This window comes from Trachurus japonicus, chromosome 17 (assembly GCF_045865225.1).
Source record: "Trachurus japonicus isolate A0001 chromosome 17, Traja_1.0".
Classification (NCBI taxonomy): Eukaryota; Metazoa; Chordata; class Actinopteri; order Carangiformes; family Carangidae; genus Trachurus; species Trachurus japonicus.
In genome coordinates this window covers 1,666,148-1,680,150 of record NC_140923.1, presented here as the reverse complement: position 1 = coordinate 1,680,150, position 14,003 = coordinate 1,666,148, and the positions used below count along the sequence as shown (strand labels likewise).

General features: G+C 39.7%; 1 protein-coding gene across 1 annotated transcript in view; it reads left to right on the top strand.

Annotated features, from left to right (window-relative positions):
• Nucleotides 1-14,003, top strand: part of slc4a2a (solute carrier family 4 member 2a) — a 48,840-nt gene that overhangs the window by 15,158 nt on the left and 19,679 nt on the right. Inside the window, exons 6-7 of the mRNA XM_085804505.1 lie at nucleotides 10,093-10,273; nucleotides 13,905-14,003. The exon at nucleotides 13,905-14,003 is cut by the window's right edge and continues 37 nt beyond it. Of these exons, the coding sequence (XP_085660631.1) occupies nucleotides 10,093-10,273; nucleotides 13,905-14,003 (280 nt within the window). The remainder of the gene's footprint in view (nucleotides 1-10,092; nucleotides 10,274-13,904) is intronic.

Below are 14,003 nucleotides of genomic sequence, written 5' to 3'. Positions count from 1 at the left end.
GTAAAGAGTGGTTGTCCCAGCAATAATCCACCCTGTCAAGTCTTTGATGAGTTTTGTAAAGGTGTGTGATGCCTTGTGATCAGTATAATATTTTGTCAGCCTTTATATGGTCTACCATTGTGTGCCAGTAGAAATGTTGTCTGAAATTAGGTATAATCAGATTTCCAGAGATACAGGGGATAAATCAGCTATAGTGGATGGAATAACTCCAAAATACCCACTGTTGAACTACTGCAACACACATTTTTACTTACTAAACTATTAGCTCTACTGGAGTTCATGTATACCTGTCTGAATATTTTTGGTCCACAACAAAAATGAAAACTAAAACTAAATTTGTGTTTTTTTTACACACTAGTATATTACACACTGTATCACATAGTCATACACATCTATAGATGAAATTGGTGTATAAATTGAAACCTAATTTAAAGTTGTCAAAAGGTACAGGATTGGCACAGGATCAGAGAGTTTACATTAAGTGGGAAGTACACAATAAAAGCTGTATTCAGTTCACACTGGTGCTCAGCAGAAATGGGTCTGGTTGCTTTCAGGATGTGTGGATTGTACATTCAACAATCCCATATTACCTTATTCATAGCATCTGAAGTGGATTATAAACAAATTCAATTAATTGTGTTCAGAAGATGGTAAAACGTTATCTAATTTATTTATATTTTTAAGTAATTAATTTGTTATCTATTTTGGTTGTTTCCTAATGATTTTCTTTCGTTTCAGTACCCAGCTAAACACAAGTGTGTATATTCCTTATTATCTAGGTATAACCTTGTGCATGTTGAAGTAAGCAATGCGACTTCATTACATTTACACACAGTTTTCTAAGTAGAGTTGAACATTTTTAATGGGGTTTCAGTCTATGTGGGCACAAAACATTCCTCTACATTGAAGTAGTTAAGTCAACAGCACTCATGTATTTCACAGATCCTAACTTTAAGGTAGAGTTGTTGAACTGGGATCTGAGAAGTGAGTGAATGGAGTGAGAGCGGAGTGAGTGCCAGATGACCTGTGTCAGTCCTTGAGTGTGGGCAGTGTGGGGGATGGTTTGTCGTAGCTGACGATGGTCGTTAGGTATTTTCAGGTTGGGCTTCAGAGTTTCTACCTTCTTTCAGCTAATATCTTATATCCAAATCAGACCGTCCCAGGTCTTAGGTTGGCCATGTGCTACATACGCACCTATGGCCTTTGGTGACTCAACTTCTGTGGCAACTGTAAAGAGTGGGTGTACCAGCAATATTCCATTTTGTCTAAAGAATTGTCAGTTCTTTGATGAGTTTTGTGAAGGTGTGTAATTACCTGTTATAATATTCTGTGACAGGGCCTTTATATGAGCCACTGTTGTCTGCTAGTAGTAATGCTGTCTGAGAACAACAATTAACTTGGAATAAGAAATTAGGATTCATCAGATTGTCATGGATACAGGGAATATGTCAGTGTGTGGACGGAATAACCCCAAAAACCCCCCTGTTAAACTACTCATTAAAAGGTATTTAGAAAATCAAGGGAAACAAAGGAACGCATAAATATAAAAACACATGCAAAGCCTTACAAAGCCTTGTAAAGGACAATTAGGACACAGCAAGAACTATATTCCTCAGACACGGTCCACACCACTGTTAACTTTTTTTAGTTGTGTTGCAGCAGTTCAACATTGAGCTATTTGGGGTTATTCCATCCACACAATGCCTTATCTCTTGTATCTCTGACAATATGATGAATCCTAATTTCTTGTGCCATGTTAAGTAAGATGTTGTTCCCAGACAACATTTCTGGCAGAGAATGGTAGCTCATAAAAATGCTCTGTGAATCTATATTGCATGTACCCATGTTTCAGTCAGTCTGTTTTGAATGTAAGTACGTGGAGTGAAATGCACACTCCATCATGTATGAATAAGAAAGAAATAAGCAAAAGTGATCATCCTTAAGAGAAATTTTTCATCAAAACTTAACACAAACATTTCTAATAAAGTAGCTCAGATAAATACAGTGGGGCCAGGCCGTTAAGTGCTTTAAAAACAAACATTAAAAGTTTAAAATCAATTCTGTAAGGGACAGAGAACCAGTGAAGGGAGTTAAGAACAGGAGTAATGTGCTCACGTCTATTAGTGTTAGTTAAAAGACGGGCAGCAGCGTTTTGGACAAGTTGGAGGCGACTGAGCGAAGACTGGGAGACGCCAACATAAAGTGCATTGCAATAGTCCAATCTAGAACTGATTACGGCAACACATGGATGGCTTTCTCGTGGTCGTGGCAGTTTAAAAACATTTTGACTGTGTGAATGTGTGTGGCAATAGTTTAACATAGGGATCCTCTCAATGAATTATCCCTTGTATCTCTGACAAACTGATGATCCCCCATTCCCTCTGTATTTTCCCATATCAAATTGTCGTATATCAGTACCTCTTTGATGGTTTACTTGTACATAATATATCATCGTAGGTTGCCATTGAGTTTTCACAGTACACCCTACATAAAAAAACACAACATTACCGTTGCTACTTCATTATAAATGTTTGTATTAAGTTTTAATGAAATTTTTGAGCTTTTGAGGTTAATCCATCCTCTAGAAGAATTATCCCTTGTATCTCAGACAAACTGATGACCCCCCAGCTCCTCTTTTATTTTCCCATACATGTTTTATTGTTGATCCATGAATGTCAATAACTGAAATATTCCCTTAAGTATCATGATAGGTTGCCATTGAGTTTTCACAGTAACTAACCCTAACCCCATGTTTAAAAACAAAACTACAATTACAACTTTACCAGTGCTACTTAAGTTGAAATATGTGTGTTTGCATGTGTTTGTGTGTCTGTGTGGAGTGTGTATTTCACTCCATGCTAACTAAGTGGGCACTTGTAACATTATGCACCAACCAACAGTGGACCCCTGTCATTCCATATAAACCAAGTGTGGACCTTTTTCTAAAACGTAAATCAACGAATAATTCCTATACAGATTTATGATGCAAATACATTAAAATTAATTGAAATCACATGTATTTAAAAAGTAAAAGTCTGACCATAGGTGGCCCCAACAGAGCTTCATCTATATGAGATGTACGTGGCCAAAAAGTAACTTTTTGTGGCTCTGAGCCATCAGGCCATGTCAAACTGTGAGTAGTTTAAGTATTTTCCCATGACACCAATGCTGTTAAGTAGTATAAAACACCAGTACAGTGAAAAATTAATAGACTGTAGAAATGTGTCTGGCAATAGTTTAACATAGGGACTTTGTGAGATTAATCCTCTCAATGAATTATCCCTTCTATCTCTGACAAACTGATGATCTCCCAAACCCTCTGTATTTTCCCCAAAGATAACAAATTGCCGTGCCAATACTTGAATATCAGTTACTCTTTGATGGTTTATTTCTACATAATATATCATCATAGGTTGCCATTGAGTTTTCTGTAATATAAAACAGTAAATAAAATACATCCCTATGAATACAGATTTATGATGCAAGTACATTAAGATTACCCTAAATCCTAAAACCCTCTATTAAAAAATGAATAGACTGTAGAAATGTGTGTTGCAGTAGTACACCCTACATTTAAAAATAATTACAACATCATTGGTGCTACTTTATTAGAAATGTTTGTGTTCAGTTTTGATGAAAAATTTCTCTTATGGATGATCACTTATGCTTATTTCTTTCTTATTCATACATGATGGAGTGTGTATTTCACTCCATGCTAACTAAGTGGGCACTTGTATCATTATGCACCAACCAACAGTGGACCCCTGTCATTCCATATAAACCAAGTGTGGACCTTTTTCTAAAACGTAAATCAACGAATCATTCCTATACAGATTTATGACGCAAATACATTAAAATTAATTGAAATCACATGCATTTAAAAAGTAAAAGTCTGACCATAGGTGGCCCCAACAGAGCTTCATCTATATGAGATGTACGTGGCCAAAAAGTAACTTTTTGTGGCTCTGAGCCATCAGGCCATGTCAAACTGTGAGTAGTTTAAGTATTTTCCCATGACAACAATGCAGTTAAGTAGTATAAAACACCAGTACAGTGAAAAATTAATAGACTGTAGAAATGTGTCTGGCAATAGTTTAAAATAGGGACTTTGTGAGATTAATCCTCTCAATGAATTATCCCTTGTATCTCTGACAAACTGATGATCTCCCAAACCCTCTGTATTTTCCCCAAAGATAACAAATTGCCGTGCCAATACTTTAATATCAGTTACTCTTTGATGGTTTACTTCTACATAATATATCATCATAGGTTGCCATTGAGTTTTCTGTAAATAAAATACATCCTTATGAATACAGATTTATGATGCAAGTACATTAAGATTACCCTAAATCCTAAAACTCTCTATTAAAAAATGAATAGACTGTAGAAATGTGTGTTGCAGTAGTACACCCTACAGTAAAAAAAATTATTACAACATTATTGGTGCTACTTTATTAGAAATGTTTGTTTTAAGTTTTGATGAAAGTTTTCTCTTAAAAACTATCACTTTTGCTTATTTCTTTCTTATTCATACATGATGGAGTGTGTATATCACTCCATGCTAACTAAGTGGGATCGTGTGTCATTATGCATCAACCAACAGTGGACCCCTGTCATTCCATATAAACCAAGTGTGGACCTTTTTCTGCAATGTAAGTCAACTAATAATTCCTATACAGATTGAGAACACATGTATATTGTAAAATTGAAACCCTGTGCTTAAAAAAACTGGACAAGCAACAATAACAAGGTCAATTATTTTTAATGTTTAATCAGAATTCAACAGAAATGATCTAAATGACCATTTTATTTAAAATTTTGTTATGGGTGATCAATTTTTTCAATATTTTAAAATTTCTATTATACCTAATACAGTGTTGAGTTTAAACTTAAGACATCCATGAAAACGGAACCTTTATATTTTGTTACAAAGAATAACAAATTATGTTTCAAGGTACTGGTTTGTTCACTAAGGAGCCTGTTTGATAGCCTCTCTACAGTCTGAAAGGCTGCCGGGGCTGCAAGTCGTTCACACTATGGAGGAGTGTAAGAAACGACGTGTGTGAATGAGTCGTTAAAACCCCTGCTCCAGCCTGCCGGGGCACTGCTGAATATGGTATTTTACACACACACACACTCAGGTCCCCTCTTGGCTTAAGTTAAAAAAATTAACCAGAAGGTTTTTCACATGATTTTAAGTTGATTTAAAGCATGTCCAACAGGGGACCTAAAAAAAGTCCCCTGTTGGCTGCTTGGTCCCCTGTTGGTGAATGTGTAACGACGCCGATGTCCCCTCTTAGATAGGAACAACAGTGCACACACACACACACACACACACACACACACACACACACACACACACACACACACACACACACACACACACCGACAAGGTGTTGCAGGTTGTTCCCGGGGTTATTACAGTTCACTAAAACTAGAACTAACTCCAACCTCCACACTGCAAAAACTCAGAATCTTTCCAAGAATATTTGTCTTATTTCTTGTCAAAATGTCTCATTTCTAGTCAAAACTATCTGGTCCCTGCTGCTATTTCCTAGCTGTAGGGACCAGTGCCCGGTGCGATGGCTCGTGGCCCTAACTAATTTTACATTACATTTTATAACTATAATAACCTTGGTTGTTACTAAGGAGACCTCCTGTCTCCAGACCTGTAACTGGTCACCCTGAGCGTCTATGACTGAGTTGGAGGTTGGTGGACAGACGGTTTAGGCAAGGCAAGGCAATTTTATTTGTATAGCCCATTTTTCATTTCATTTCATTTCAAACCTTTATTTATTCAGGGAAGCCAGTTGAGAGAAAGCTCTCTTTTACAATGACGCCCTGATCACAAATATAGAACAACACACACAACAGCAACACCAATCAACACACAACAGTAACACCAATCAACACACAACAGCAACACCAATCAACACACAACAGCAACACCAACGAAGCGTCAAGCATAGAAGCAAAAATAAAACACAATTCTAAACAGTCCACAGTGTAATCATCGGGTGTCAGATTTAAAGATACCTTAAGCAGACACAAGGAAAAACAACTTATGGTTGAGGGTCTCAGCTTCAGGAAAAGCAAGTACATTCAATATGAAAGACAAGGTCTAAAAGACTCCTGAAGGACTCCACAGAAATAAACTGTTTCAGTTTTAGCGAGTCCTGTAGTTTATTCCACTTGTCTGGGGCAAAGAAACTGAAAGCTTTCTTTCCTCCCTCTGTATTTACCCGTGGAATATCTACCTAATGAATGATGCTGAGCAGGTGGCTCTAGGTTGACTCAAGTGCAACAAGGACATCAAGTAGGTTGGGAGCTTCCCAATCAATGCTTCAATGTATTTTTACCACCAGTTTGTCTCAAAGGGCTTTACATCCCATCATAACAACATCCTCTGTCCTTAGACCCTCACATCCACTGAGGAAAAACTCCATGGAAAACCCTTTTAACAGGGAAAACCAGGAGAAAGCTCAGGGTGAGCAACAGAGGAGGGATCATCACCCAGGACAGAGATGTTGTTACAGACAAGAAAACTGTTTAGAACACAGAATGTGAGAAACAAGGAAATGTTAACAAGAGTCGCGTCCAGTCGTCCAGGTGTCCAGGTGTCCAGGTGGCGATATTTTTTTCCGTAGGATAGGTCCGGGAAAGTCCTGCCTTTCCCGCCGTTCCCGCCTCTGATTGGCTAGATGGGCTCCATTTTCGACTCTGATTGGCTAGAAGGACTCTCACCTGATTGGTTGTTTGTTTTGACTGTGAAACGGCAGTGAAACGCAGGCTGTCGATCTACCTGGACTCTCTCTACTTATCTGGCCTGTCTAGCCTCTACCTGGTCTTTTTACTAAACTTAACCAACTCCTTTCTTCATTGCCTAAACCTAAACCAATGGCACAATTACACTTCTCTCAAACTCAAAATGTAAACTTGGAATATAAATTAAAAAACTAAATTTTTCGGAATGTGAAACCAGCGGGGATCGAACTCGGGTTCACCACACCACAGTCTGGTTCGGTCTGGTCCAGTCTGGTTCAGTCTGGTTCAGTCTGGTTCGGTCTGGTCCATTTTGGACCAGTCTCGGTCCAGTCTGGTTCAGTCTGGTCCATCTCGGTCCAGACTGGTTCAGTCTGGTCCAGTCTGGTCCAGTCTGGTCCATCTCGGTCCAGACTGGTCCAGTCTGGTCCAGTCTGGTCCAGTCTGGTCCAGTCTGGTCCAGTCTGGTCCAGTCTGGTCCATCTCGGTCCAGTCCGGTCCGGTCTGGTCCAGTCTGGTCCATCTCGGTCCAGACTGGTCCAGTCCGGTCCGGTCTGGTCCAGTCTGGTCCATCTCGGTCCAGACTGGTCCAGTCTGGTCCAGTCTGGTCCAGTCTGGTCCATCTCGGTCCAGTCCGGTCCGGTCTGGTCCGGTCTGGTCCAGCTTTAACCTGTGGGTTAAATGTGGATCTGAGAAACAACTTAAATCCATTTACTAGCTCTTTTGGAGCTTTTAGCATCTCTTCATCCACCTGCTGTATGATGATGAAGATCACAGGAAGTGGCTAAAAGTTCAGGAAGAACAAGTTAAGTGGACCTTTAGATTTTGTTTGGACACATTGGTGTGGATACCTACCTGGTCTTTTTACTAAACTTAACCAACTCCTTTCTTCATTGCCTAAACCCAACCAATGGCACAATTACACTTCTCTCAAACTCAAAATGTAAACTTGGAATATAAATTTAAAAACTAAATTTTTCAGAATGTGAAACCAGCGGGGATCGGACTCGGGTTCACCACACCACAGGTGAAAACTCAAACCACTACACCATGGCGTCTGATCACACCTAGATCTTCAGTTGTGTGTATTTTAGTTTCCTACAGTACTGTTGTGAGATGACGTCAATGGGAGGAGAGCTCATCCAGCCAATCAGAGGCGGGGAAGGAGACTTTCCCAGACCTATCCTACGAAAAAAAATGTTGCGTCCAGGTGGGCGGGGTCATGTCCAGGTGTGAACAGGATCCCACAGAGTCCATGATGAGGTTTTAACTCAACAACAAAACCAGCAGAGGAATGTGGCAGGAAAGAGGAGCCGGCAGCCTGAGCCGTTAATCCAGATGTATTATGATGAGAGAGAGGAGGGGTCAGACCAGACAGGTAGAAGGACCAGGACCCAGAGTCTCTGGGCTCAGTTCCTCAGTTCCCTCCGGTCTGCAGGATGGTGGGTCTGGACCTGAAGAGCCAACACAGAAAGGTACTGGTCCGGTTCAGCCCAGATTAGTCTGGTTTTGTTGAGGTTAGTCCAGATTATCCAGCAGAGGAGAAGTTTGTTTTTGGATTAATTCATCTTGATTAATGCAGCTTGGTCCAGTCTAGTCCAGTCTGGTTCAGTCTGGTCCAGTCTGGTCCATCTTGGTCCAGTCTGGTCCAGTCTGGTCCAGTCTGGTTCATCTTGGTTCAGTCTGGTCCATCTTGGTCCAGTCTGGTCCAGTCTGGTCCAGTCTGGTCCATCTTGGTCCAGTCTGGTCCAGTCTGGTCCAGTCTGGTCCATCTTGGTCCAGTTTGGTCCAGTCTGGTCCAGTCTGGTCCATCTTGGTCCAGTCTGGTCCATCTTGGTCCAGTCTGGTCCATCTTGGTCCATCTTGGTCCAGTCTGGTCCAGTCTGGTCCAGTCTGGTCCAGTCTGGTTCATCTTGGTTCAGTCTGGTCCAGTCTGGTCCAGTCTGGTTCATCTTGGTCCAGTCTGGTCCATCTTGGTCCAGTCTGGTTCATCTTGGTTCAGTCTGGTCCATCTTGGTCCAGTCTGGTCCAGTCTGGTCCAGTCTGGTCCAGTCTGGTTCATCTTGGTTCAGTCTGGTCCAGTCTGGTCCAGTCTGGTTCATCTTGGTCCAGTCTGGTTCAGTCTGGTTCAGACCGGTCCAGTCTGGTCCAGTCTGGTCCATCTTGGTCCAGTTTGGTCCAGTCTGGTCCATCTTGGTCCAGTCTGGTCCATCTTGGTCCAGTCTGGTTCATCTTGGTTCAGTCTGGTCCATCTTGGTCCAGTCTGGTCCAGTCTGGTCCAGTCTGGTCCAGTCTGGTTCATCTTGGTTCAGTCTGGTCCAGTCTGGTCCAGTCTGGTCCAGTCTGGTCCAGTCCGGTCCAGTCTGGTCCAGCTTTAACCTGTGGGTTAAATGTGGATCTGAGAAACAACTTAAATCTATTTACTAGCTCTTCTGGAGCTTTTAGCATCTCTTCATCCACCTGCTCCTGGATGATGAAGATCACAGGAAGTGGCTAAAAGTTAAGTGGACCTTTAGATTTGGTTTGGACGGATTGGTGTGGATGATTCTGGACTTGGATTGTTCTGGTCCATGTGATCCAAGAGACAAAGCTTCAGACTTCACTAGAACACACGAGCTTCAGAGAGAAGTTTTAGTTTTTTTAGTTTTAGATTTACTGTTTACCACCTGGAGTCCTGGACTTGGGCTGAGTTCCATTTCCTCTCTTAACCCTTAATCTTAAAGGAATAGTTCAACATTTAGTCAAATTGTCCCATTGCCATAATCCCTATAGTCATAGCAGTAGGTTCGTTACCTTTAATTGTTGGTGCAAGCTATTTTTAGAATGGCGGAGCAGAGCCGTGAGCTGCTCAGAGCTACGCTACGGAGGCTCATTATGGGATTTCTTGGTTTCCCTCATCATCAAACTCATCAAATACACAATCCAACAACTCCACAACGCTCTGGTGGACAAGTTGTGAGCTGCACATTCACCACGCTATGAGATAATAACACAACGTTACCACACAGAGTTGTTTTAGAGGGAAATACAGAGACTGTTGATGAAAAACTGTCCCTGAAGGCAACGTGCATCAGTGGTTTTGCAGGAAAAACGCAGCTGACGGCTCCATCAGGTCCATGGTTTTAGATTGTTGTGGACTATTTGTCAGTTATTAGTTTGTTTGTAGCCTGTACGTTAGTTGAGTTGGTTTGGTTATAAGTTGAAGTTCAGACCAGCGACCTCCTGAGTGACACTGAGAGTGTGTGTGTGTGTGTGTGTGTGTGTGTGTGTGTGTGTGTGTATGTGTGTATGTGTGTGTGTATGTGTGTGTGTGTGTGTGTGTGTGTGCAGGTGTTCGTGGAGCTGAACGAGCTGGTCATCGACAGGAACCAGGAGCTGCAGTGGAGGGAGACGGCGCGATGGATCAAGTTTGAGGAGGATGTGGAGGAGGAGACGGAGCGCTGGGGGAGGCCTCACATCCCCTCCCTCTCCTTCCGCTCCCTGCTGGAGCTCCGGAAAACCATCTCCCACGGTGAGGAGGAGGAGGAGGAAGAGGAGGGGGAGGAGGAGGAGGGAGGAGGAGGAGGGGGAGGAGTAGGAGGAGGAGGAGGAGGAGGAGGGAGGAGGAGGAGGAGGAGGAGGAAGGTCTCTGTTGCCCCCTCAGAGACACTGAGGTTGTATACTGAATTCTACATTGTGAATTCTATCCACCACTTTCCGGAGAACGACGCTGAATGTGGCCATGACGCTCCATCCCACCGTTACTGTATTGTTGATATCATAGACTGGTTGATAGACATCGGCCGTGATGACTTTATTTATAATCATCACCTAATTTTAATGAGAACAATACGGACGAGGTTTTAGCTTTATGTCACATTTTCACGTCACTATATCACCGTTGCGACTACTCTGATGTTTATGAAGTCTATAAAACAAATTGTTGAACAAACATTTTAGATTAGCTGGGCTAACCGTTAGCTGTTAGCCGTTAGCAGTGTCAATAAACAATAACTCAATAAACAGCCCATGAAAAAATATGTTTTCCAGCGGATATCCTAGTTCCAACATGACTGAGCTAACTGGAGTAGTTTCATGTCGTGTCCCACAATGGGAGGGTTTTAACAGCTGACGTCCTGATGTTAGCTTAGCTGCTGCTGTTAGCTGTCAGCAGCAGCAAAGCTAACGGCTACAATAGTCATGGTCAGAGCGAATCGCTCTGGCCATGACTAGTTGCAGTGGCGTGCACACAGAAGTAATTTGTTTTGTAGACTTGACAAACATCAGATTAGTCAGGGCGATTTTGGCGGCCCGGAGCCCCCACATTTGGTGCCTAAGTTACACCGGTGGCTAGCACTTTAGTCGCTCGCTAGAATGCTAAGTACGGGGTGAAACGGAAGTTGAAAACAGTCTTCCGTTGTGGTGTGACGCAATGGATCATGGGAAAATAAAGTGGTGGATACAGTGAACTCTACATAGTGAATTCTATACAGTGAATTCTACATAGTGAATTCTATACAGTGAATTCTACATAGTGAATTCGTTATACTGAATTCTACATAGTGAATTCTATACAGTGAATTCTACATAGTGAATTCTATACAGTGAACTCCATACAGTGAATTCTGCATAATGAATTCTACATTGTGAATTCTATACAGTGAATTCTAGATAGTGAATTCTTTATAATGAATTATACGTAGTGAATTCTTTATAATGAATTCTACGTAGTGAAATCTTTATAGTGAATTCTACATAGTGAATTCTATACAGTGAATTCTACATAGTGAATTCTATACAGTGAATTCTACATAGTGAATTTCTTATAGTGAATTCTACATAGTGAATTCTATACAGTGAATTCTACATAGTGAATTTCTTATAGTGAATTCTATACAGTGAATTCTACATAGTGAATTCGTTATACTGAATTCTACATAGTGAATTCTATACAGTGAATTCTACATAGTGAATTTCTTATAGTGAATTCTACATAGTGAATTCTACATAGTGAATTCTTTATAATGAATTCTACATAGTGAATTCTATACAGTGAATTCTACATAGTGAATTCTATACAGTGAATTCTACATAGTGAATTCTATACAGTGAATTCTACATAGTGAATTCTATACAGTGAATTCTACATAGTGAATTCTATACAGTGAACTCTACATAGTGAATTCCATACAGTGAATTCTACATAATGAATTCTATACAGTGAATTCTACATAGTGAATTCTTTATAATGAATTCTACATAGTGAATTCTTTATAATGAATTCTACATAGTGAATTCTTTATAATGAATTCTACATAGTGAATTCTTTATAGTGAATTCTACGTAGTGAATTATTTATAATGAATTCTACATAGTGAATTCTTTATAGTGAATTCTACATAGTGAATTTCTTATAGTGAATTCTATACAGTGAATTCTACATAGTGAATTCCATACAGTGAATTCTACATAGTGAATTCTTTATAATGAATTCTACGCACTTAATTCTTTATAGTGAATTCTACATAGTGAATTTCTTATAGTGAATTCTGTACAGTAAATTCTACATAGTAAATTCTTTATAATGAATTACACATAGTGAATTCTATACAGTGAATTCTGTACAGTGAATTCTACATAGTGAATTCTTTATAATGAATTCTACATAGTTAATTCTTTAGAGTGAATTCTACATAGTGAATTTCTTATTGTGAATTCTATACAGTGAATTCTACATAGTCAATTCTTTATAATGAATTACACATAGTGAATTCTATACAGTGAATTCTACATAGTGAATTCTATACAGTGAATTCTACATAGTGAATTCCATACAGTGAATTCTACATAGTGAATTCTACATAGTGAATTTCTTATAGTGAATTCTGTACAGTGAATTCTACATAGTGAATTCTTCATAATGAATTACACATTGTGAATTCTATACAGTGAATTCTACATAGTGAATTCTATACAATGAATTCTACATAGTGAATTCTTTATAATGAATTCTACGTAGTTAATTCTTTATAGTGAATTCTACATAGTGAATTTCTTATTGTGAATTCTATACAATGAATTCTACATAGTCAATTCTTTATAATGAATTACACATAGTGAATTCTACATAGTGAATTCTACATAGTGAATTCTATACAGTGAATTCTACATAGTGAATTCCATACAGTGAATTCTACATAATTAATTACACATAGTGAATTCTATACAGTGAATTCTACATAGTGAATTCTTTATAGTGAATTCTACATAGTGAATTTCTTATAGTGAATTCTGTACAGTGAATTCTACATAGTGAATTCTTTATAATGAATTACACATAGTGAATTCTATACAGTGAATTCTACATAGTGAATTCTATACAATGAATTCTACATAGTGAATTCTTTATAATGAATTCTACGTAGTTAATTCTTTATAGTGAATTCTACATAGTGAATTCTATACAGTGAATTCTACATAGTCAATTCTTTATAATGAATTACACATAGTGAATTCTATACAGTGAATTCTACATAGTGAATTCTATACAGTGAATTCTACATAGTGAATTCCATACAGTGAATTCTACATAATGAATTACACATAGTGAATTCTATACAGTGAATTCTACAATCATAGGCGGACCAGCCAGACCCTTCTTCTTCCTTGAAATGTATAGCAGAGAGGAGGAGAGATAAATGATGTAAACTAATGAGATGACTGTGGGGGGGAGGGGTTTTGGAGAGTGACCTTGTGTTTTGGTTGTGTTGTATGTGTGTTGTCTGGGGTTGGAAACTGATAAGCTCTGCTTCTTCCAACCTCATTTCAGTGTTAGTTGTTGTCTGTTGTTGTTGTTATTGTTGTTGTTGTTGTTGTTTGTCCTGTTCGATATTTGGTTATATGGTGTCCCGTGAATGTTTTTGTTGTTGTATGTGAGATATAATTTTTGTTTGGTTTGAAATAAATATGATCAATCTTTGGAGGAGGGTCTGGCGAGCGAGACTAGTTTTCATAGATAGGACGGTGATGTCATCAGTGTGATGTCATCATGGTGTGATGTCATCAGTGTGACGTCGTGGTGTGATGTCATCAGTGTGACATCATCATGGTGTGACGTCGTGGTGTGATGTCATCAGTGTGACGTCATGGTGTGATGTCATCAGGGGCGGTGCTGCTGGACCTGAAGCAGAGGACTCTCCCCGGCATCGCCCAGCAGGTGGTGGAGCAGATGGTGATCTCAGACCAGATCAGAGCCGAGGACC